Genomic DNA, 26,642 nt, shown 5'->3' with positions numbered 1-26,642 from the left:
GACTATCTGTAGTTGAGTCTGATTTAACCCATTTAATAAAAAGGGAAAGCTCCATCTTGCCTGATCTAGTTACATTTTCACAATACCAGCCCTCTCACAGCACTATCTGGAAAGATGAAGGTCTACTGGCCCTGTCTCAGACCAGGATGGACCGCTTCCCCACCTTCTCACAGTGCGTCCTTAGGTCTGCAACATGCTACACACCACCCCTATGTGTATCAGACTCATCTGACACTAATACCATCCTAAAGGCTATTCAGGCCTCTCGAGAGGCAGTGGAAGCAAAAGTATGAGAGGTTAAGGTAGATGTGTCCCTGTTCCGCCAATATCTGTATAATGTAGCTGGCTGGGCCGCTGAAGCAGAAGGCTGGATAGCCACATTGGAAGACGAGGTACACTTGCTTAAAACCATTGTTTTGAAACCTGTCTGTTATGCAAAACACCTGGAATCCAGAGCTGAAGACAACAAAAGCCGGTCTTGCTGCAACAACCTTAGACTTGTGGACTTTCCAGAGGGAGCAGAGGACTCCAACATGACCACATTTCTGGAAACCTGGTTGCGTTCACGGATACTTACGGAGGCACTGTCCCAATGGTTTGTGATCGGACAGGCCCATAGAGCACTAGCTCCGAAAACCTCCTCCTGGAACCCTGCCGAGACCAATCATTGCCCGAATTTTGTGACAGAGATGATATACTGAGAGAAGTAAGGAAACAAGGGGACTTGTAATTTAAATCGTCGAAAATCTGCAAATATCCAGATTACACCAAACTGGGAGTGGGTGGTGGAAAAGGTAAACCTGTAGGGTGCCCTCACTGAGCAACCTCTCCTAAAACCAGGTATCCTTCAGTGAATGGAGCTTTCTCGACACCAGGTCACAGCAGAGACCACGTTCTCGCAAAGGCTGATGCTGTTCACCACAAACCCCCCATCCTCTGGCAAGGATTGGACTCCATCCTGATTCACTATGTCAGACCTTGGTCTTGGACACTTTTCTTTTGGGAACCTCTGTAGCTTTGATATGGAGGAACAAGCATCAGATTCCCACTCCAGCCTAGTTTGACAGGGTCATTTATTCTACCTATCCGTACACTTTGAATAGAATAGGCAGCTTCTGACTGTGGAAGTCCATCACTATTATTGCCAGCAATTTATGTTGATAAGTTTTGTGGGTAGTTTGAGGTACACGCTGGGACTATTATTGCCTTAATGACTTGCTTATGTTGATAGGTTTTGTGGGTAGTGTGGGTGACATGCTTTGAGATGAAGTTGGGTAAAATTCCCAGCACAGATGGGTTGCCCCTTGAATATTACCGCAAATTCCAAGACCAACTCAACCCACCTCTATTGCGCTCTAAAAAGAAGTGGAAGAGACCGGTGCATTCCATCCTGAGTTAGATCAAGCCATCATAGTGGTCCTCCATAAATCGGTGCGCTACCTGGACCACTGTTCTTGCTATCAGCCCATATCACTGATTAATGTTGAACTAAAGATTTTTGCAAAAATACTGGCTCGCAGAACGATCCGGGTGCTACCTGACCGAGGCCACCCAGGCCAGTGCAGGTTTATCCCTGGAAGTAGCACCAGATGCTGTATTCGACAACTCTGCATGGCGCTGGCCCAAACAAAGACCACGTATGACCCCCGGACTCTTCTTCTAGTGAACTCTGGGAAGACCTTTTATTCAGTAGTGTACAGGCTTATTAGGTAGTGTACAGGCTCGTTTGTGCTGTGGCCCAAGATTTCGCCAGTATGCTAGTCTCTTATACACTAAGCCCATGGCGCGAGTGTGCATACATTGAGAACTCTCTAGTCCCTTCCCGAATTAACAGAGGTACATAGCAAGGATGTCCCCTGTCATTACTTTTCGGCCTGGCCATTTAATCCTTTGCCAGATTGATCAAGTGTGATGCCTAAATCCAAGGCTGGCGTTGGAGTAATGACAAGGAGAATAGAATCACCCTGCACATGTACAACTGCCTCTTATATTTATCCACCCCTTACGAGTCAGGAACACACACTCTTCATATCCTGGCCCTCTATGGTAATTTCAGGCTTACAGGTTAATTGGAATTATTTTTAAACCCAATATGTGGGGGTGCATCTGTAACTAATTGGCAGGAACAGATTCCCATATGCAAATTAAGTTTTCGCTATTTGTGCTCTTGATCCTGGGAAGTGCAAGGTCAGTCTCTCAGCTGGGTGTCATACCCACCAGATTTGCAGGGGGCAGGCCGCATAGCAGCCCATGGAGGCAGGATCAGCGGCGGTGACGGCTGCTCAGTGGTGGTGGTGGTGGTGGTGGTGCTGCAGCCGCTGATGGGGGGAGGCTGCAGCCCATCCACTGTAGCCTCGGATGGCTGCCTACTGGTGGTGGTGGTGGTGCTGCTGCTGCTGGTGGAGGGAGGCTCCTACCCATCCCCTGCAGCCTCGGACGGCTGCCCCCTGGTGGTGATGGTGCTGCTCCTGCTGGTGGTGGTGGGGGGGAAGCTCCTGCCCATCCCCTGCAGCCTTGGACGGCTGCACAACCATGGTTGGTGGTGGGGGCTCCGTCTGAGTCCCTGCACCAGGCCCCTTGTCCTTCCTGCCTGCTGGTGCTGGCTCCTTGCCCTTCCTGGCAGCAGCTGGGGATGGCTCCTTGCCCTTCCTGGCAGCAGCTGGGGCAGGCTACTTGCTCTTCTGGGAAGCAGCTGGGGCAGGCACCCTTTCCTTGAGGCTGCCTGGTGCCCTGGATCCTTTCCCACCACAAGTGGGTGTGGAGACTACTGGGCCAGTGGACAGGGTGGCTGAGGTGCTTGCCTGGGTTTTTGCCACCCTGGCCAGACGTGAAGGACGTGGGAGGGAAGGGGGAGGGAAGAGGTCAGTGGTGGAGAGGAATAACTTCTTAGGGACATTGGGGCGGGAAGAGGGAGTGGTTGTAGGAGGTGTCTGTCTGCTGTGTTTGGGTGCAGGTGCATGGGCTGGATGCTGTTGTGAGGTGGATGGCTGTTGGGTGTCTGAGTGCCTGTGTTTGTGTACCTTGGGAGGGGGGGGGACAGACACAGTGGGAGAGGACACAGGGGACGTGTGCTTGGCTGTTGTGGAGGTGTCTGCAGTGAGGTGTGTGTTCTGCTAGGTGTGGTAGTGATGCTGGTAGTGGATGAGGATGTAGTCCATACAGGTGTGAGTGTAGACTCAACTGGGATAGAGGCGAAGGAGGGGGGAAAACAGTGGAAATTGTGGATGTTGGTATATCTGCATCTGGATGGTGTTTGTGTGAGTGCCTGTGGGATGTGTGGTGCTTGTGTTTGCCTGTGCCACTCTTGTGTGTTGTCCTGTGTGCATGCTCGTCTGCCTATGTGCTTGGGATAGGTTGGGGTTGAGGGGAATGGGACTGGGAAGAGGAGTTTGGAGGGTAGAAACGGGGACAATGGCTGTCATCAGAGAGGAGGCCAGAGCCTGGGTTGATCTCTGTTGGGCCGCCAAGCCAGTGTGAATGCCCTCTGGGAATGCATTAGTCTGTTGCATCTGGGCTGCCAGCCCCTGGATGGCATTCACAATGGTTGACTGCCCTACAGAGATGGATCTCAGGAGGTCAATAGCCTCCTCACTCAGGGCATCAGGGCTAACTGGGGCAGGGCCTGAGGTGCCTGGGGCGAAGGAGTTGCCCACCCACCTGGGGGAGCGGGCACGGGCAACTCAATGAGGGGCTGCTGGGAGGGCAGTGCTGGTACAGGTGGGGGTGGCGGCTGTAGCTGGGGTGGTCATAGAGGTGTCTGCCACCACCAGGGATCTTCCATCGGAGGAGGTATCTGTGTCCGAACTTTCCCCTCCTGTCTCTGCCGTAGTGCTTCCCTCGCCCTCCGTCCCACTGGTGCCCTCAGCATCGGTGGACTCTGCCTCCTGGGTCATGTGGGATGCAGTTCCCTCTGTCGCCGGTGCCTCTGCTCCTCCGCCAGATGATGCTAATGCACATAAGGACAGGGTGACAAAACAAAAGGGGGGGAAGAGACAAAGGATACACTGGGTCAATGGCTGCACCACCACCACCGTTGGTGTACACACCACCATCACACACAGTGAACAACCCTACGCACTATGCATTGCACTACGAGTTATAATGCTAGCCACCAAGGAATGGGGAGTGGCACAACCGCCAAATGCAGCACACCTGGGACCCACACAGCCCTGGCCAGTTGTGGATGCCTACAAGCTAGGTAGCAGGATTATCAGTTCAGTACCCTGCCCAACATGGGACCCACTCTGCAATGTCAGGCCTGGCCTAGGGGCACCCACTGACCCACATCCTCCACCCGGGTACCCCCCCTAACATGTATAAGTTGTAATGATGGGCACTATACTCACTCCCTTGTGGCTGCTGTGATGCCCTCAAGTACCCATCCAGCTCTGGATAGGCCACCGCCAGTATGCGGGCCATCAGGGGGATCAGGGTTCGACGGGCACCCCTTCCTCGTTGGGAGGCTATCTCCAGCTGGTCTCCGCCGTCTTCCGTGCCCAGCGTCTCAGGTCCTCCCGTTTCCGACAGTGGGTGCTCCGCCTGCCATAGACCCCCAGGGTCCACACGTCCTTGGCGATGGCACTCCATACACCCTTCTTTTGATGGGCACTGACCTGCAGAGAAATACACACAGGAAATGGTATCAGTTAGACCATCCTGCCTGTTACACTTATGGCCCACCATACCCCTTCACATCACCATTTGCACACACATGGTCCAGCACACAAGCTGCACGCCGCCCAGGGGACTTTCAACCACCCCCTACACGAGACCTTCACACACACCATTCCATGCATTCATGCCACATGCATCGTGCTCACAGTGTACTCACCTGTTGGTCTGGAGGCCCATACACCAGTCCATACTGGGGTAGGACCCCATCCACCAGTCGTTCCAACTCCGCCGAGGTGAAGGCAGGGGCCCTTTCCCAGTCCAACAAGCCATGGTAGGTTCCAGACACAGGTCACAGCAGCACATGCAGTGTAGGTCCTTGGTGGACCAGTACATCTTCCATGTCAACGCTACGTATCCTGGGTCAGTGCATGATGCCTTTATCCAGCAGTGTCCCAAATGTGATGGCCCAACTACAGAGGCACTGGGTGTGGCTAATAGGTGAGCCCTGGTTCCCACCCAGTATATGTTGGTGTATGGGTATGGTGTGGGCCATATAGGATAGTATGTGGCTAAATGTCCCTCAATATTTGCCAGGTGACTGGTTACCCAAACCTATCATGGCTGCTGACCCCTGTGAGGAATGCCAGGACAAGAGCAGAAGAACGTTACAATGAGGCACATGAATGATATTCGAACGGACCTTTGGCCTCCTGAAGGCCAGGTTCAGGTGCCTCCATCTAACTGGGGGATCCCTTTGCTACTCACCCAAGAAGGTCTGCCAGATAATCGTGGCATGCTTCATGTTGCACAAGCTTGCCTTGAGATGCCATATGCCTTTTCTGCAGGATGACGACACTGGAGATGGCTGTGTGGCAGCAGTGGGTCCTGTGGACAGTGAGGATGAGGAGACCGAGGATGAGGACACAGAACTGCAATGATTCGACAATACTTCCAATGACACACAGGTAAGACAGTGTTACTTCACATTTCATTGTCATTATTTGGATTATCTTTGGCACTGTCATGCTGTTATCTCCCACTTCTTTGCCCACTCACTGTACCCTTTGGCAACTCATTTTGCAGATGTTGGTGCCCCACTGTCGCTCCTGGTGTGATCACTACACCCAACTACAGGTCTTTCCCATGTGAAAATTACTGTACAAATACATACTTAAAATCATTTGACATACTCCATGCATTGGGATGGGCTGATGATGGAGAAAAGTCCAGGTTATTGTTGCAGTCTATTTGGTGCACAGGTGCATTGTTCAAGGGGACATAGGAAGGGGAGCAATGGCAGTTCAAGGTGGACAGGGTGACAGAGTGGGACACAAGGGTGACAATCAGAAGAGTCTAATTTCCTGGCGGGGTCTTGGCAATAGTCTCTGGCTTCTGCCTGGATCGCAGGGAACGTTTGCAGGGTGGTTCTCCTTCTGCAGGGGGAGGGGTGCTGGTGGCCAGTTGTTCCTGTGGCGGGGCCTCCTGTCCACTAGCGGAGTGGGAAGGCAGTTCAGATGTCTGTCTGGCTAGTGGCAGGGGCCCACTGTTGTGAGACTGCCTCCCTCATAATGTTGGCCATGTCTGCCAGCACTCCTGCTATGGAGACTAGGGTGGTATTGATGGTCTGCAAGTCCTCCCTGATCCCCTGGTACTGTCCCTCTTGCAGCCACCTGTTCTCCTGCACATTGTCCAGGATCTGCCCCAGTGTATCCTGGGAATGTTGATAGGCTCCCAGGATCTCTGCAAGTGCCTTTTGGAGAGTCGGTTCCCTGCTCCTGTCCTCCCCCGGCACACAGCACTCCTCCCAGTTTCCTTGTTGTCCTGTGCCTCTGTCACCCTGAACCGTGTGACCACTGCCACTGACCCCAGGTCCCTGATTGGCTTGGGTATAAGGTGTGCCCTGGGGTCCCTGTAGTGGTGGACACACTGCTGATTGACATGTCCTGGGGACAGAGATATGGGTACGCTGGGTGGGTGCTGTGGTGGTGTTGACAGATGGGGGAGGCTCTGTGGTTGTCTGTGACTGTGCCTGGGTAACCGGCTGTCCCAGAGGTCCCTGACGGGCCAGGTTGGACGTCCAGATCCAGGTGACCAGAGTTGCTGTCATCACTGTGGGTCTCTTCAGTTGGGGTACTGGATAGTGCTGGCACCTCTTCGTCGCTGACATTGGCTGGGATACCTGTGGGGATGTAAATGCAGTGTTATTGTTTCTGTGTGTGACATATTGTGCATCGGTGGGTTGCCCGCTTTGTTTGTATTTGCCCTGGCAGCTTTTACTTTGGTACGTTGGAGTACGGTGGGATGATTAGTTCTCTCTAGTGTGCATGCTTTAGTGATAGGTGTCCATGCAGGTCTGGGCATGGTGTCCATGCATTGGTATGGCAAGCAGGACTTGGCATTGGGTTGAGTGAGATGTGATGGTGGGGGGTGTGGGAGGTGGTGGAGTGATGGGAGTGAGGGTTGAGGGTATGTGATGGCATGCAGGTAGGGGGGGTGATAGTAGTATAGAGTTGACTTACCAGAGTCCAGTCCTGCTACTCCTGCCAGGCCCTCTGGATGCATGATTGCCAAGACTTGCTCCTCCCATGTTGTTAGTTTTGGGGGGGAGATGGAGGTCCTCTGTACAGCGAGTTGGTGACTTGCTGCAATGGAACGCACCTTCCCCCGTAGGTCGTTCCACTTCTTCCTGATGGCGTCCCTTGTTCTGGGGTGCTGTCCCACGGCATTAACCCTGTCCACGATCCTCCGCTGTAGTTCCATCTTCCTAGCAGTGGATATCTGCTGCACCTGTGCTCCAAATAGCTGAGGCCCTACCCGGATGATTTCCTCCACCATGACCATTAGCTCCTCCTCTGAGAATCAGGGGTGTCTTTGTTGGTGCCATGGGTGTTGTGTAGGTGAGGGTGTGTAGGGTGATGTGTTGGGGTGTGTGATGTGGGGTGTGTGTGTGGTGTGTGGCTCTGGTTTTGTCTGTAGTCGTGGTGTCTGTCTCGTGCCAATGGTTTGTATTTGTAAGGGGTCGTGGGTAATGTGGGTGTGGTGTCTGTATGGGTGTCAGGTGTGTGTTATTTAAATTGACCAATGTAGTGTTGTTTTGTATGTGTGTGTGTATTTTGACCGCAGCGGTATGTACCGCCATTGGTTTACCGCCATTGAATGTCCGCCGTGGTGATTCGTGGGTCATAATGTGGTGGGCATTGTTCTGTTGGCGTAACGGTGTGGGTTTTGATACTGCCAGTTTATCACTGACATTTGGTGTGGCGGACTTGTGTCTGTGGCTGTATAATGACGGATTGCTGTGTGTGTGTCATAATATGGTGAACGGATATCCGCCTCGGCAGCGGTATGTTGGCGGTAGTCAGCATGGCGGTAAGTGGGATTTACTGCCTATGTCATAATGAGGGCTGAAGTCTTTTTGGCCCTGAGACTTCAGAAAACAGGAGGCAAGCTCAATCCAAACCCTTGGAGAGCACTTCTCAGTAAAGTCGGAGGTCAGCAGGGCACAGAGCAACAGGAGGGCAACAGTCATGATGAGTCCTTTTCGGCAGCCAGGCAGTTCCTCTTGACAGGTTGCAGGTTCAGATCCAGAAGTGTTGGTGGGTTCAGAGACCCAGTTTAAATACCCAAAAATGCCTTTGAAGTGGGAAAGACTTCAAAGAATGGGTTTGAAGTGCACAGGTTCCCCTTTCAGTACAGTCTGCCAAGGTCCCAATAGGGGGTTTGGCAGTCCATTGTGTGAGGGCAGGCCACTACCCTTTTAAATGTGTCAGGCCCTCCACCCTTTCCGCCCAGGATGACCCATTCAGTATGCAGATGAGTTCTGGTGTGACTGAGTGTCCTGTGTTTGTGGTTGTCTGGGTGAAATGCCCAGCCCAGACGTTCATTGGAGACAGGCTATAAGGCACAGATGGATTTTAAGTTCAGAGAAAAGCTCCCTTTCTAAAAGTGGCATTTCTAAAATAGTAATATAAAACCCAACCTCACCAATAAGCAGGATTTTCTATTACCATTCTGTCCATACTAAATATGACCCAGTTACCCCTTTCCGATGAGAATCTACCAATCAAAACGTATATATTAGGGTAGTCCTAATGCTATCCTATGAAAGGAGCAGGCCTCACAGTAGTGGAAAACAAGTTCAGGAGTTTCCCACTAACAAGCCATATAAAACACACATGCACATGTCCTGCCTTTTACCTACATAGCACCCTGCCCCAAGGGTTGCCTATGGCCTACCTTAGGGGTGACTTAAATGTAGAAATGGGGCAGTTTAAGGCCTGTCAAGTACTTTTAAATGCTAGGTCGAAGTGGCAGTGAATCTGCACACACAGGCCTTGCAATGGGAGGCCTGAGACATGGTTACGGGGCTACTTGAGTGGGTGGCACAATCAGTGCTGCAGGCCTACTATGGGCACATGTATTGCACTTAACTAGGGACTTACATTTAAATTAAATATGACAATTGGGAATGAACCAATGCTACCTTGTTTAAGGGAGAGAGCATATGCACTTAAGCACTGGTTAGCAGGGGTAAAGTCTGCAGAGTCCTAAAACCAGCAAAACCAGTGTCAGAAAAGTGGATGGGGCAGGCAAAAGTTGGGGGATGACCACCCTAAGGCTGTCAGGTCTAACACGCAAAAAATCTATTATTTCATCTCTATGTTAAGGAAGTACTTAAATTTCTTCCCAACTATTTTTAATTTTTTTTATATATCTAAGGTTAAACTTATCCTTCACTTTCTGAATGCTCAGGATGCACTTCGAATTTACTCTAATGTATGTAGGATGCTCTCCAGCAGGGAAGCAAGCCTTAAAAGCATCCATAATCTACTGAGAGCGGGTGGAGACCAGTAGGTCTGAGAGTTCTACGGCATGTTTGTGGAGGGAGCAAATGTTGAGGAGAATGCAGCTGAGACACTCCGGGTTGGTGTTCGATGCTTCCATAGTGGGAGGGTCCGGTGTTTGGTGTAGAGTGAGGGTGCGGTGGCAGTGGAGGCAGGAGAACGATCTGTGGGTGTCTCTGGGTGACGCAAGACTGCAGTCGGCGGGTCGTCCCATGTTCAGCGGGTGGGGGTGTCCGTGTTGTAGGGATGGAAGTTTTGAGGTCCAGGGATCGTGGTGCAGGGCACAGTCCAGGTGCAGGACTTGCCTTTGGCGTGCCAGCAGCACACCCTCTGCACGTGGCTGCCATTAAGGGGAGGGAGGCAGGGGGTCCGGTCAGCTGGGAGGCGGGAGGAGGGGAAAGAGCTTCGCAGGGATGGAGGGGGGGGCGGGTCGTATGGGCAGCAGTGGCACGGGAAAGGTGGGGAGAGTGAAAGGCTGAAGGAGAGAGAAAGACAGGAAAGAAAAGAAGACAGAAAAACATGCAGAATTAAAAAGAGACAGCAAGATAGTTACATACAGATGGCCACTGGGAATGAGGCGCAGGCAGGATCCTGCGGTGGAGGTGGGCCTCGAAGTGAGAGTCATGCAGGCTCTCAGTCTGAAACGCAACAGATGCAGCAGCTGCAGCAACAGGTGAAGCTGCACAGAGGAGGCCAGACAGACGCTGACCAGGAAGTCAGAGGAGTCGCCGAACTGCTCCAATGTTCAGGCTGACTTCTATCATGTGGTATGGCAGTGTCCCATGATCAGGAGGTATTTGCAATCCATTAGAACTGTATTATCCCAGGTGCTTCAGCATTCTGTGGTGGTGACCCAAAAAATCGCTTTGTTGAGAATCCTGGAAGTTTGAGGAGGGCTGACCAGAGACTGAACTTTAGTGGGCCTAGCTACTCTACTAGCCAAAAGAGATATAGCGCGTCACTGGAATTGCAACAGCTCTCCTGCTCCTATCTACATAGCTGTCAGCCATGGACAGGTGCACGAAATTGGAGGAACCCCTCTACCGTGCCTGTGGCTGCCCACAAACATTCTAAAATATGGGGTAGGTGGTGGGAATACTATGGACTGATTAATCCAAGCAAAGCTGTTAACATCTTGAAAGATCTCTAGATCATGCATCGTTGTCTAACTGCGCACTGGTGTTATTGGGATAATTTTACTGTCTTTGCCATGATACGGTGTGTTGTAGTTATAGACAGAAAATCAATAAAATGTGGTTATAAAAAAAAATGGACATGAGAGTTCTCGTTTATATAAATTTAAAATCAGAACTGTACTAAATTGATCATTTTCAACACCCTTCTTTAAAAAATGGGCAAGTAAAAAATAAAGCACAAACATTTTCCCCTAACCATACAGAGTCCCAGAATACAATGCATTGAGAGTTAACATCAGTTAGTTTTTTCCGCTCCCTATGAGGAAGGACCTTGTTTTTCTTTTGCATGGCTTTTAACAAGGACCTAGCAAAACTAGTTTTTAATTTGGATTTTGAAGCTGTTCAGCTGCTCACTGTTTAGGACATTTAGCTTTGAAAGGCATTTGTTCGATGTTGTTTTACCATTTCCCCCCTTAAAGGTGGGCTTCTTGCTAACCCATTGATCACATTGGTTGCCTTTCTTCTCATTCTCATTTGCTTGCTTCTTATTCAATACCTTTGCTTCTGCTCCATTTGATTGTCCCTTCTCTGGAGTATGGCTCCATTGCCATCCTTTTGATTAGAGGGGCTGTATCCTTGCATCACTCACATTCAAGGAACCATATTTTTCTTTTTTATCCAGTACTCCATGAGCATGCATGTGTTTTCTTGCTATTTCCCTCGTGTCCTGTTCCCTCCCATCCCAAGTTCTGCACCCACCAGGCCCCCACCCCAGCCTTTTTAATTTTTTTTATGAACTCCCAACTCAAGCTCCTTTGTTGCTCCCTTCTAGCCTTCTGCACCACCCACTCCTATATTGCGAATCGTCACCCCCAGTCACAGACCTTTACAATATATATATATATATATATATATATATATATATATATATATATATATATATATATATATATATATGTTTGATGGCATGTGTAGCTGCAGATACACATGCTGTGCATAGGTCCTGCCATCTAGTGTTGGGCTCGGAGTGCTACAAGTTGTTTTTCTTCTAAGAAGTGTTTTCGAGTCACAGGATTGAGTGACACCTCTTCTTCGGCTCCATTGCGCATGGGCATCGACTCCATCTTAGATTGTTTTCTTTCCGCCATCTGTTGTGTTTTTCGCTCCAGTAGTTCAAGTCGGAGAAGTGCTACAAACTCTCTAATTCGTCTGTATTGTTTCGATCGCGTACCATCTATCATCAACACTTTGGTACCGGCGGATCCAGTTCCTTACTTGCCCTTCGGGGCACCCACGCCCAACTCGGGCCTGGTCGGGCCGACCAAATGTTCGTCGAAGCCTCATGGACTGGACCCAGTTTTGTTTCTGCCCTGGGTGCCACGCCAAGTTCCCTTGTACGGACCAACATCTTGTCTGTAACCTGTGTCTATCTCCAGACCACTGAGAGGATACTTGCGAGGCATGCAGATCGTTCCGCTCGAAGAAGACTCTACGAGACCGAAGAGCACGAAGGTTGGAAATGGCGTAGAGAAGCACCGAACGTCTCGATGTGGAAGAAGAGGAGATTATGCACATCGCAGTCTCCGTTCGGGGGTCTGACTCTGAGCGACAGTCCAACAATGACAGACCAATCACGGCAGGACAGCACGTGAGTATGCCTGCACCTGTCCCATCCAAGCCCAAACACAAGGCCTTGGGGACGCAACTGCCAGAAGGCCATGGCTCCACCCGTAAAAAGACTTCCAGTGACCAAGCAATAACTTCGACACCGAGAAAGGCCACGCCACCGAAGCCTTCGGACTTGAGCCGAAGCACAGGCTCCGAAATAGGCAAACACCGACCCATTGAGTCGAAGCCTCGAAAATCCCTCTCGGAGCTGAGGCCAACATCTACTCCAGGCCTTTCGATCCAGAGGAAACCGGCTTTGGAGCCGAAAAGACCCATATACACAGAGGAGCATGGACTTTCCAAACAACTTAAAGAAAGCCATAGATTTTCTGAGGAACTTACGCAAATGGAGGAATCTGATGAAAGGCAGGCCGGAATTCAGATTCATAAAGACACTGGCAATATCCTAACTGCACCTCCTCTAAAAACAAAGAGGAAGCTGGCCTTTCAAAGACAATTGGACACTGATCAGCCACCAGCTAAAGTGCCAAAACCCAAGCAAAAATCTCCACCTCCTCAGTTCTCACCTCATCAGTCTACTCCTCATTCTCCTCACCTGACTGTCTCTCCACCTACTACCCCCACTGCACAGTCTCCAGTACACTCTGCAGATTCGCACCAAGATAATGTCGACCCATGGGAACTTTACGATGATCCCATTTCTGATAACAGTCCAGACTGCTATCCGTCAAAACCATCACCCTCAAAGGATATCACCTCATACACTCAGGTTCTAGCTAGGGCAGCGTCACACCATAACGTAGCCATGCACACAGAACCTCTTGAGGATGATTTTCTCTTTAATACGTTATCCTCCACTCACACTACGTACCAGTCTCTACCCATGCTTCCTGGCATGTTAAAACATGCGCATCAGATCTTTCAGGAACCAGTTAAGTCAAGAGTCATCACTCTTAGGGTAGAAAAGAAATATTAGCTGCCTCCTTCTGTCCCAGCTTTCATTACCCAGCAGCTACCTCCAGATTCCGTAGTTGTCAGGGCAGCAAGGAAAAGAGCTAACTCCCAGTCGTCTGGTGATGCACCGCCACCAGATAAAGAAAGCAGGAAATTCGATGCTGCTGGTAAACGAGTAGCATCACAAGCGGCCAAACAATAGAGAATAGCCAACTCCCAAGCACTACTGGATAGGTACGATAGGGCCCACTGGGACGAGATGAAAGATATAATCCAGCATCTCCCCAAGGATGAACAAAAAAGAGCCAAGCAAATAGTCGAGGAAGGGCAGGCTATTACAAATAATCAAATTAGGTCAGCTCTAGACTCCGCAGACACAGCAGCAAGAATAATCAGTACTGCAGTCACCATTAGAAGGCACGCATGGCTTCGCTCCTCAGTGTTTAAACCAGAAATCCAGCAGGCTGTCCTTAACATGCCATTTAATGAAAAACAGCTTTTTGGCACTCAGGTTGATACAGCCATTGAAAAAATGAAAAAGGACTCTGACACTGCTAAAGCCATGGGTGCTCTTTATTCAACACAATACAGAGGTTCATTTTGAAAGTCTCAATAAAGGGGAGGTTTTAGAGCCCAAACATCTGAGGCATCTACCTCACAATCAAAACCGTCTTACCAGCCTCAGTACCAAAGAGGTGAGTTTCGAGGAACCTACAAGGGCCAATTCCCCAGAGGTAGGGGAAAATATCAGCCATCAAAGCAAACCTCACACACAAAACAGTGACTTGCTCCACATCTTCCCTCACCACACTTCCCCTGTGGGAGGAAAACTGCAAATGTTCTACACACACTGGTTACCCATCACAACATACAATTGGGTCTTATCCATTATCCAACATGGTTACTGCATTGAATTCGCACAAATTCCTACAGATATACCTCCAAAACCACACAAACTCTCCTCCCAATACATTTCAATGTTGCAAACAGAGGTACAGTCACTACTACTCAAACAAGCCATCGAGCTTGTACCACTTCATCAAATAGGAACAGGGGTGTACTCCCTGTATTTCCTCATTCCCAAAAAAGACGGAACATTGAGACCAATACTTGGTCTCAGAACCATCAATCTTTACATCCTATCAGAACACTTTCACATGGTAATACTACAGGATGTAGTCCCACTGTTACAACAACAAGATTTTATGGCAACATTGAATCTCAAAGATGCGTATTTTCACATACCCATCCATCCAGCGCACAGAAGATATCTCAGGTTTGTAATACAAGGAAAACATTACCAGTTCAAGGTGTTATCTTTTGGGATAACAACAGCTCCCAGAGTATTTACAAAATGCCTTGCCATAGTCCCAGCCTACATAAGAAGGCAACACATTCATGTCTTCCCATATCTCGACGACTGGCTAATAAAATCCAACAGTCAGACACAGTGTCTACACCATACACGTTATGTAATACAGACCCTACACACGCTAGGGTTCTCAATAAACTACCAGAAATCTCACTTACAACCAGCGCAAGTCCAACAGTATTTAGGAGCCACATTAAATACCCAAACAGCACTTACAAGCCTAAGTCCACAAAGGGTGCAATCATTCCACAATATATTACCACAATTTCAGCCAAACCAACAGTACACAGTCAAGTTTGTCATGAAACTGTTGGGCATGATGGCATCATGCATCGCCATCGGCCCTTACAACAGTGCCTTGCAAAACAATGGTCACAGGCACATGGTCAACTTCAAGATCTAGTGTTGATAGACCGCCAAACATACATCTCTCTTCAGTGGTGGAATTCCACAAATTTAAAAAAAGGGCGGCCATTTCAAGACCCTGTGCCTCAAGCCACACTTACAACAGATGCATCAATGATTGGATGGGGAGCACACCTCAACAATCACAACATTCAGGGACAGTGGGACAACAAACACAAACAACTTCACATAAACCACTTAGAATTGCTAGCCGTATTTCTAGCACTCAAAGCCTTTCAACCTTTTCTCGTTCACAAACACATCCTCATCAAAGCAGACAACATGACTACAATATACTACCTAAACAAACAAGGAGGGACCCACTCATCTCAACTATGCCTTCTAGCACAAACGATTTAGCATTGGGCAATGCACAACATTCACCCTGTAGCACAATACATTCCAGGGAAACACAATCAATTAGCAGATGTTCTCAGACGGGATCATCAACAAACACATGAGTGGGAAATTCACCCCCAAGTACTTCACAAATACTTTCACCAATGGGGAACACCAGACATAGATCTATTCGCCACCAGCGAAAACGCAAAATGCCAAAACTTTGCATCCAGGTTCCCACACCCTCTATCCAAGGGCAATGCTCTATGGATCAACTGGTCAGGGATATTTGCTTACGCTTTTCCCCCTCTCCCGCTCATTCCATTTCTGGTCAACAAACTGCATCAAAACAAACTCAAACTCATACTTATAGTGCCAACGTGGGCATGTCAACCATGGTACATGACATTGTTAGACCTATCACTAGTACCACACATCAAACTGCCAAACAGACCGGATCTGTTGACACAAAACAAACAACTAATCAGGCATCCAAATCCAGCAATACTCAATCTAGCAATTTGGCTCCTGAAGTCGTAGAGTTTGGATATCTACATCTTCCGCCAGAATGTATGGAAGTAATTAAACAAGCAAGAAAACCCACTACCAGGCAGTGCTATGCAGACAAATGGAAAAGGTTTGTCTTTTACTGTCCATCCAAACAAATTACACCTCATTCCACATCAATACAAGACATTGTAGGTTATTTACTTCATCTACAAAAAGCAAATTTAGCTTTTTCATCCATTAAAATACATCTCACAGCTATTTCAGCGTATTTACAAAATATACAACACACATATCTATTTAGAGTCCCTGTTATCAGAGCCTTAATGGAAGGGCTAAAACGTATCATACCACCAAGAACACCTCCTGTGCCTTCATGGAATCTCAGTATTGTACTCACATGGCTCGTGGGTCCACCATTTAAACCCATGCATTCATGTCAGATTCAATATCTAACGTGGAAAGTAGCATTCCTCGTTGCAATCACTTCATTATGAAGAGTTAGTGAAATACAAGCATTCACTATTGAACAACCCTTTATACAAGTACACAAACATAAAGTAGTACTTCGCACAAACCCAAAATTCCTACCTAAAGTCATCTCACCATTTCATATCAGTCAAACAGTGGAACTTCCAGTCTTCTTCCCACAGCCAGACTCAGTAGCAGAAAGAGCGCTGTATACAATAGACATTACAAGAGCTTTGATGTAGAACAAAATCATTTAGGAAAACTAAACAGTTATTTGTAGCATTCCAAAAACCACATACTGGAAATGCAATCTCAAAACAAGGACTAGCTAGATGGATAGTAAAATGCATCCAAACGTGTTACCTAAACGCCAAAAGACAGCTATTAGTAACACCAAAAGCACATTCCACGAGGAACAAAAGGTGCAACAATGGGCTTTTTAGGAAATATACCAATGACAGAAATCTGTAAAGCAGCCACTTGGTCGACACCCCATACATTTACCAAACATTATTGTGTAGATGTGTTAGCAGAACAACAAGCCACAGTAGGACAGGCTGTACTAAGAACACTATTTCAAACAACTTCAACTCCTACAGGCTCACCACCGCTTATAGGAGGAACACTGCTTTGTAGTCTATGCACAGTATGTGTATCTGCGGCTACACATGCCATTGAACGGAAAATGTCACTTACCCAGTGTACATCTGTTCGTGGCATGTTCCGCTGCAGATTCACATGCGCCCACCCGCCTCCTCGGGAGCCTGTAGCTGTTTAAGTTACAACAAACATGTGCACATATGTGTATATATATATTTCACTTCCATTTGCATGTACATCTCTTTTCGTTATATTCTATCACTTCTACCTTACCATCTTGGGGAAAACAATCTAAGATGGAGTCGATGCCCATGCGCAATGTAGCCGAAGAGGAGGAGTCACTCAATCCCGTGACTCGAAAACACTTCTTCGAAGAAAAACAACTTGTAACACTCCGAGCCCAAGACTAGATGGCAGGACCTATGCACCCTATGCACAGCATGTGAATCTGCAGCGGAACATGCCACGAACAGATGTACACTGGGTAAGTGACATTTTCCATATATATATATATATATATATATATATATATATATATATATATATATATATATATATATATATACACTCTGTCTTTATGGAGGGCCTGGCATCTGCCAATTAGTTTTGTAAGGCCTATTTCATGCACGTTGTGGGGACTTTGGTGTACTATATTATACGGCTGTGGGTCCTTATCGTGCAAAACACTCACAAATACTGTCTTGGGTCCAGTCAGGCTTGTTTACCTAACCTTAAGCTTAACCCTGGGTGGCTGATGCTGCGAGCAGTAAGGTTTGGCAAAGGAACTATGGGTAAAGCATTTAAGGGCACCAAACAACGAAAAAACAAAGTCACACCACATGAAAGAAAGAAGACACCAATTTATACAAATAGTTATATTATTATGCATTTTTAGAGACTTTGATAAGCAAAATCCATTGGAGGGTTCTGGAGATATAGATTTTTAAAGGTATGCAACCACAAACAAGCACTGGTAAACAAAAAGTTAAAAAAACTTTTGAAAAGTTTGTAACCGTTAGTTTGACTACTCCGGCCCGGGCGACCATTTCCAGCAGGACACAGGTTTAGGGGGCCAGAGAGGGCACATTAGACAGATACCTGGCCGCCAGTACATTTCTAAGGCAAGACTCAAACTTTACAGGACAACCACCACAGACCAAAATGGAGTGGTCTTAATGCTGAGGGACGCAGGCAAAAAGATGCTCAGAGGATGCTCCGATTGTGGTGTGGTTGACGGGGGTCCTCAGTCAATGGGTGAAGTGGGGCGAACTTGGCCACAGAGATCAGGGTCTTTCGAAGTCCTCTTTGTTGCAGTAGCAGGCCAGGTGATGCTGGTATCTGGTCAGTCTGCACTGCGTTTGGGGGCAAAATCCCTAGGTGGGGGGCTTGTCTCCCATTAGGTGTGACAAATACAGACTTGGATAGCACTCCTGGATCAGGCAGACTCTGGTGCAACTTTTGGCTATCTCGGATTTGTCCTCTTGGGTGCCTGGCGACTGGTAGCGGCAAAACGTCTGGGGTGGCTACCGGCTTGTTGGTTTGGGCGGCTTTAGCTCCTGTGTCTCTGGTTCCAAGAGATCAGCCAACTTATCCTTGGAGTCAAAGTTGTAGGTTGAAACCCAATGTTTTCATGATCCAGGAGCTGCAGGCACAGTCCAAACTTTTCTAGCCCAAAGTGCAGCAGGTGCAGTCTTTTTAACGGTGCAGCCTTTCTTTGTGCAGGTCCAGAGGCAGAAGGGCAGTTCTTCTTCGGTCTTCTCTCTGATTCCAGCATGATCTGAGCATTAGGCTGCCAGGGGTGTCCTAGTTATCCCACAAAAGTGCCCTGTGGGGACCACATGAACACTAGCCAATGAGCTACTGGGACCCTTCGTACCTAGTGACGAAGTTCCTGTGATGTGTGGCATCTGGCTATCCAAGTGTCTCATTGTTGCCCCTTTCAAGATGGCACAACCCTTCCTTGGTCGTCAGGAGCTTGTTAGTCCGCCCTTGAAGTGCGGCTACACACCCACAGTAAAACCTGTTTGGGTGGCGAGTTTCCCTCCTTTGCCCTGTCTCCACTTTGTATGCAGGAGCAAAAGGCATCCTGCTCTGGGGTGTTGGTGCTACTTCCCTTACAAAGGCAGCTTCCTCTTTGAAGCTCGTCTTTTGGGATAACACCCTAAGTGGCCATCCTGGGAGAGGAGGTACACCTCGCTCTGAGGCAACTTCCTTTGTTCCTAAGCCTGATAGTCGTTCGCATGTCTCCTCAGGCAGTCCGAAAGGTGTCTGTATACTAGCGCCTTTGTGAGGCCGCTGAGCTAACTGGAATGAAGAGTGGCAACTTTCTAAAAGTTGCTAAGCTTTAATTGTGGTATTAAATTCGACCTGGGCATCAGGTCTGGTTTAATGCCATGATTAATTTGATACCTTACACGACCCAGTTAAATAGTTCCATTCAGGAGTTAGCCTGGTTGGGGTGCCTAACTTTTCCACAGCAAGGCGACATTTTGGAAGTGTGGCTGTTAAGACATTAAAAATATATGTCCTAGTTAACAGAATACAGCCAGCCCTGTCATAGGGCCTTATAGGCCTGTCTTAGGGAAGACATATATATTGTTAAGGGAAAGGGTGGCTTTGCCATTGGTGTGAATGGCCAATCTCCAGCGGTAGGCTGGGAGACATTTTGTACCTTGTCACACATAGTGGCACAAACAGTGGTGCAGCCCTGAGTGGACACTCTGCCTTACATGCCCTGGGTGGAGGGGTGAACATGCAAAAGAAAAGCATGCGTTTCCTTACTCGCATACATTTTTTTGTTGTTTTTTTAATTGATACAAGTGGCATCTGCCATCTGACAGCAGGCAATTTTTACAACAAACAAAATGGCACAGTTCAATTTTGGAGGCAGAAGCCATTCCCCTGCTGAGCAAAGGAGCCATTGAAGTGGTGCCTTAAGCAGAATGGGTCTTAGTGCTCCCTTTACTTCCAAGAAGGTCCCAAGCCTGAGTCCCATCTTCGATCTACGTCTTTTGAACTAGTTCATTCGGAAAGACAATTTCAAAATGTTGACCCTTAGCTAAGTCTTACTAGCCAATTGAAGGAGATTGGTTGGCGTCCCTGAATCTTCAACACGCTTATTGTATTGTTCCCGCTTATAAATTTACTTGATGACCTTTATAATGGGCTTTACTAAAAATTACCCGCGTCAAGGCCTTTTTGTCTTGCTCTGAGGACCGCAGCTATTCGGGGATGAGTCCAAGTTTTTTGCCTTAGTCTAGGATCTTGGTTCTGCAGGTCCTGTGCCTGTTGTGTCTCATGGCCTTGTATGTTTTGAGCATGCCACTTGTCAGATGGAAACATTTCAGTGGTGATGGAGGTCATAGACCCTCCAGCATCAGATGAACCTTAAGGCTGAGATAGGGATCACCACTTCATCTGCACTGGTAGATGGGCACCTCCAAACCTTTGGTCGGTTAGTCTCTCAGCCTTCATTGGGCTCTGTATTCCATGGTTACAGATGCCTCCTCACTGGGCTTGGGGTGCCTCTCTCGGTGACACGATGGTGCAGGCCTTTGGGCAACATCAAAGGAGAGCGTGTACATAAAAGTGCTTAAGTTTTGGGTGGTCAATCTTGAAATGAAGGCGTTTCTTCATTCCTTCCGAAGGAGCAACATTCAAATTCTTTCGGACACCACTGCTACTGGCCATGGTATTGTCAGACAGGGTGGTGTTGTGTCTTGGAACCTATGTTGGGAGGATATTCGCTTGTGGAAGTGGGTGCAGCGATGGGGAGTCTTAATGGTAACCTAACCGGCTCCCTCAGTGTGACAGCAGGTGCTGTATTGTCCATCACTAGATGACCACGCATGGGAGCTGTACCTTGGAGTACTAGAAGGGATCTTCTCTAGATTAGGGATTTAATTTGTGGATCTTTTCACCTCTGCTCAGAACAGAAAGTGTCCTCTGTTTTATATCATACACGTCCCCTTTGCTTGGGTCTCTGGGAAATGCTTTCAGATTCAGCTTATGTCAGGGCCTGCTGTGCACATTCCCACTGATTCTGCTTTTGTCAACTGAAAGTTGCACGAGCATCAACCACAGCTGATTCTGATTGCCCTGATTTACTGGAAGTCAGCACAACTTCCTCTTATGCGCAGAACAGACCAGCTCTTGCAGAAGAATGGTCAGGTACTTGACCCTAATCCCCACAGTCTGAAAAGGACTGTAGCTGGCACCACTCAATTTCCACACATGTGGAAACTAAGTGGTGCCTGCTAGCGTCCTTTTGTCTTCCTGATGAAGATGCAGTCATCTTCTTGGTGGGTAGGAAAATCATTACAAAATCCATATATGCAGGTCACTGGAAAAGGCTTTGGTGGGAGTCGAAGTCCTCAAATCCTTTATATCCCACCTTTCCAGTGTTCTGTGATTTGTGTTGTGCCTTGCACATCGGCTACTGCCAGTGGTTATAGTGCAGACTGTCTTGTAGCCCTGTCTGCCTCAATGTCTTGCTGATCGATCTTCTCAGTGTAGATCACTGAAATGTTTTTAAACGTGTTGCTGTATTTGTTCTTTCCCTCTCAGTTTATTGTTCCTCAGTGGTATTTTGATCTTTACTTTCCCAATGGCATATTCATTTGACTGGGTGCAGAGTGGGCTGGTTTCCTTGAAGATAGTTTTGTTGGTAGCAGTTACTTCAACTAGTGGGGTTGGAGATCTTTAGGTCCTCGCAGTTCATCCATCTTTCACTTTTCTACCCAATATGCAAGTCTTTATCATCTACCTATTCTTTTTTACCCAAGGCGGATTATTTGTTTTTATATGGGAGACTGTCCTCCCTTCCATCTTCTTCAAATTCAGCTCAGGCTGAAGGATCATATAGACTCAGAAACCAGACATGCCTTATTAGATCAGCAGCACACAACAGAACAGAGAAAATAGCAGCTTGTTGTGGCCTTACCAGATTTAAGAAGGGAAAGGCAGTTACTAAGTACCAATTTGCGTTGGGCCATCCTCTGTGTTTAAATCTGCTGTACCAAGAAAAACCCTCCAGGGGACACCTGTGCACATTCCGTTACGCAAAGGGCTGTCTATATAGCTCTCTACGGAAGCATCCAGGTGGCAGACATCTATTTTGGCAGCTACATGCTTGTGTTTTTATATTTTTGACAAGCAGTACTGTCTCAAGTCTCAGGCATGCAGTGGTTGGTACTTTACCCAAGCTTTGTTGCTAAACTTCCTGGGCTATTGAGTACTTGTCCCTCCCACCTCTCAGGGGGATTTAGATTTGGGACCCATTGATGAAGTGAATAACCCATGAGAAAATGTATCCATCAGAAGAAAGTTACATACCTTTGGTGACAATCTTAACCTCTGGTGGCGTCATGTCCTGCGGGGTTGAGTAGTCTCATCAGCAGCACAAGGATCAAGCTTCTACCTTCAAGGTTAAGTTAAGGGCACTGGCTGCCTTTTTTGTCTTGCAGCCGAATGAGACTACTCAGGAGATCCAGATGCTGCAACAGCAGCCAGATATCCTGAGGTACAAGAACCTATAGGGCAACGAAGAGGATTCCACAAGAGAAGACACAAGATGCAGAAGTCACTGGCAGTATCTGACCAACTTCTATTGTAGCTTGTATCCCTTGCAGTCCTCACACGGGTTAAGGAACGATAACAGACAATATGATGCATCCAGAATCGCCATATACACTTGATTGATACTTTGGCTGGGTAAATACAAACAATTAAGGGCACCAGCAAAGACAAAGCAGAGGGATGTGGTCATGACCCAGATTGCCAGACAGCACCAATATGACACAGATCTTCTGATAATGAAGATGTGAAGGGCAGCTGACGCACTGGTTTCTTTTGGCAGCACAAGTGCATCCCTTCTAGGGACCCTGCATGTAAATACCTTGGTATTAATTGAATGGGCTAAGGAGTATATCCGTCCTTTGGCAATCATAACACTATATGCAAGCGTTTGATAAAGCATTATGATTTTTTTTGGAGGGGGGTGCTTGGTTAGAGTTGATATAGGACCTGATTTTTATTCAGTATATTCAATCGTTCTATCAGACAATGGTTCCTATCTCATTTAGTATATGTGGAACCCCTGACAGCCTATGTTAAGAATATCAACGGTTCATCATTGAGCTGTCATTGACTGAGAAATTTCCGTTTCATGTGTCTCTTTCAGTTGACGTGTAATTTTCAATGGCGCAATATTGTAAAAAAGATAGGACAATACACATTTTAACCTGTCTTCCCCAACAGTGGCTGAGAGGACTCCCTTCAAGCAGACAAAGCTTCAACGTTATCTTTGGAGAATGCCCGTACTGCAGCAAGGTAATGACTCTTCACATGCTTTTACAGAGGATTTGGGTTGTGTTTTTCTCATGCATGAGAACGACATTAAAGTGAAAAAGGCATCACACCCTAGTCCCTATGGAGCATTTCTTATAAAAAATAATTCAAAGTAATGAAGCATCCCTAAATTGTGAACTCTGCCAAGGCTGAGTGTTTTTGTAAACACCTGCGTAGGGTATGGTCACTTTGTTTTCCTGGGAAATTAGCATGGTACCGCCCCTTGAAACAGCAACAGGGTATTGTGTTTCACAATTCGTAAACTGCTGAGATGTTTATTGGATTTCTTATTTTTTTGAGTAGACAAGTACTTCGAATCATTCACGATCTTCGTTCATTTTCATTTATTCATTGCTCATTTGTAACGTGCTCGTGGGATTAGAGGCTCACAACATCGATTTCATGCCAAATGGAATAGGAGCTGCTGTAGGGAAGCTGGTTTTTGATTCGGGTAAGAGTGATAAATAAATTGAATTAGCAGGTGTGAGGCTTTTTTTCGCGCTCAGCGAAGATCCTGTTGATCTTAGGTCTCAGTCAAGAAAAAGGAGCTCTTGACTTCGAATAGCATCCCCAGATACAGGTTTAAAAGAGGCGCTGAAAAAAGGAGCTGCTTGATCTCTTTACTCATATTATTGGTTTTGGGGCCTAATGCCGCTTCTGATAACAAGGGGAGAAATTTTTTTGACCATGCTACGGCGAGGTCCAAGATGGCAAATAGTGTGTAGAGGAGGTGGTCTTCTGCACTGAAGGCTGGCTATATGGCAAAGAGGAAGATACTTGAACTTGATTCAGTTTTCTTTACAAGACTGACTCCTTACATCGCGCAGGGCAGGTTCGGTGCAGTATTCTGGGCTAAATTTGGAAAGGTAGTTATCCCAGAACTGGATTTTCTAGATCCAGTTTTGAGATAATTGTAGGCTAGGGCTCATTCACCTTGCATGAAATGTGATACAGGGCAGAGAAAAGCAGGGAAACCTAAAATTTGAGGTATGACCATTGCTTGTCTGAAACAGGTCAGAAATTAACCTCTTGGGAGAGTTTGTTAACGAGCAGGCTGAGGTCTAAGACAAGCAGATTGGTCGTGGGGACATACAATAATGCGAGAACGAGGAAGCCATGATGTGTAGAGCCGTGATGAGTTTATGAAGATTAATGGCATCCTTAGCATTGCACATAAAATAGGTATTACCAGTCGCATTGCAGCGTATATTAAGAACATTTCGTATGATAACACATGTACTATAAAAACTGTTTAATGATAAGAGTTCTCTCACAATTCAGATGGTGTGGTACTTTGTAGTTTTTTTAAAGTCAATGCCATCTGTCATAAAAAAACAAGATCAAAGCTTAACTACTACGAGCTTCTTCATAGAAGGGGACACAGATTTTAGACCATGGTTTAGTGGTGCTCTCTGCTACTTTGTACTGATTATTATGCAATGCCTCAAATCAAATCAAATCATTAACATTTATAAAGCGCGCTACTCACCCGTGCGGGTCTCAAGGCGCTAGGGGGGAAAGGGGGGGTTATCGCTGCTCGAACAGCCAAGTCTTTAGGAGTCTCCGGAAAGCGGAGTGGTCCTGGGTGGTCCTGAGGCTGGTGGGGAGGGAGTTCCAGGTCTTGGCCGCCAGGAAGGAGAAAGATCTCCCACCCGCCGTGGAGCGGCGGGTGCGAGGGACGGCAGCAAGTGCGAGGCCAGCGGAGCGGAGGGGGCGGGTGGGGACGTAGAAGCTGAGGTGTCTGTTGAGGTATTCCGGTCCCTTGTTGTGGAGGGCTTTGTGTGCGTGGGTGAGAAGACGGAAGGTGATCCTTTTGCTGACTGGGAGCCAATGCAGGTGTCTCAGGTGTGCGGAGATGTGGCTGTTGCGGGGTACGTCGAGGATGAGGCGGGCCGAGGCGTTTTGGATGCGTTGCAGGCGGTTTTGGAGTTTGGCGGTGGTCCCGGCGTAGAGGGTGTTGCCGTAGTCCAGGCGACTCGTGACAAGGGCGTGGGTCACGGTTTTTCTGGTGTCGGCGGGGATCCAGCGGAAGATCTTGCGGAGCATGCGGAGAGTGAGGAAGCAGGCGGAGGACACGGCGTTGACTTGCTTGGTCATGGTGAGAAGAGGGTCCAAGATGAAGCCGAGGTTGCGGGCGTGGTCTGCGGGGGTCGGTGCGGTGCCGAGGGCCGTGGGCCACCAGGAGTCGTCCCAGGCGGACGGGGTGTTGCCGAGGATGAGGACTTCCGTTTTTTCAGAGTTCAGCTTTAGGCGGCTGAGCCTCATCCAATCTGCGACGTCCTTCATACCCTCTTGTAGGTTGGTCTTGGCGCTGGCGGGGTCCTTGGTGAGGGAGAGTACAAGTTGGGTGTCGTCGGCGTAGGAGGTGATGATGATGTCGTGCTTGCGTACGATGTCGGCGAGGGGGCTCATGTAGACATTGAAGAGTGTCGGGCTGAGCGATGAGCCTTGAGGTACGCCGCAGATGATCTTGGTGGGTTCTGAGCGAAACGGAGGGAGGTAAACTCTTTGGGAGCGGTTAGCGAGGAAGGAGGCGATCCAGTCCAGGGCCTGGCCTTGGATCCCGGTGGAGCGTAGGCGGGTGATTAGGGTGCGGTGACAGACGGTGTCAAAGGCAGCCGAGAGGTCGAGGAGAATGAGGGCGACTGTTTCACCGTTGTCCATCAGGGTTCTGATGTCGTCTGTGACTGAGATGAGGGCGGTTTCCGTGCTGTGGTTGGTTCGGAATCCGGTTTGTGAAGGGTCGAGCAGGTTGTTGTCTTCCAGGAAGGTGGTCAGCTGTTTGTTGACGGTCTTTTCTATTACCTTGGCTGGGAAAGGTAGAAGAGAGATGGGGCGGAAGTTTTTCAGGTCGCTTGGGTCAGCCGTAGGTTTCTTTAGTAGGGCGTTGACTTCAGCGTGCTTCCAGCATTCGGGGAAGGTAGCAGAAGAAAAAGAAGAGTTGATGACGGTCTGGAGGTGCGGGGCGATGATGTCGTCGGCTTTGTTAAAGATGAAGTGCGGGCAGGGGTCCGAAGGGGCGCCGGAGTGGATAGAGTGGCAGGGGTCCGAAGGGGCGCCGGAGTGGATAGAGTGCCTCAAGACATTCTTCTTGATATAGGTTGCAGGACATGATGAAAACCTGCTGCCAAAGGCAATGTGTATGTTTAAGGATACATTATTTATTTAAAAAGTAGTTAACATGTTTATCGTTTTTTTTTTTTGGCAGTTATGAGTTTGGATTACCTTATGAAGTCATATTTAATCACCTCCCACCTCTCCACCTTCAACTCTGCCTGTGGCAGCGCTCGGGAGTGTCTTGATAGTCTGATGTTGCCAGTTATCCCAAACAATGGTCTTTAATAATGCAATAGATGCATAAAAAATATTTGTTACTATCCCCTCATTATTAAAGTGAGAGGAGCTAGTGGAGTGACGATGGAT

At 48.0% G+C, this 26,642-nt stretch overlaps 1 protein-coding gene across 2 annotated transcripts in view; it reads left to right on the top strand.

Moving 5' to 3' along the window:
• Positions 1-26,642, top strand: part of FANCL (FA complementation group L) — a 304,454-nt gene that overhangs the window by 272,067 nt on the left and 5,745 nt on the right. Inside the window, exon 13 of one of the 2 annotated variants that reach the window (XM_069234372.1) lies at positions 23,130-23,201. The exons of the other annotated variant lie outside the window; for it this stretch is intronic. Coding sequence (XP_069090473.1) covers positions 23,130-23,201 — 72 coding nt within the window. The remainder of the gene's footprint in view (positions 1-23,129; positions 23,202-26,642) is intronic. 2 annotated transcript variants of the gene reach the window in all.

The sequence above is a fragment of the Pleurodeles waltl genome, chromosome 5 (genome assembly GCF_031143425.1).
Source record: "Pleurodeles waltl isolate 20211129_DDA chromosome 5, aPleWal1.hap1.20221129, whole genome shotgun sequence".
Lineage (NCBI taxonomy): Eukaryota > Metazoa > Chordata > Amphibia > Caudata > Salamandridae > Pleurodeles > Pleurodeles waltl.
This window is presented reverse-complemented; position numbering and strand designations above follow the sequence as displayed.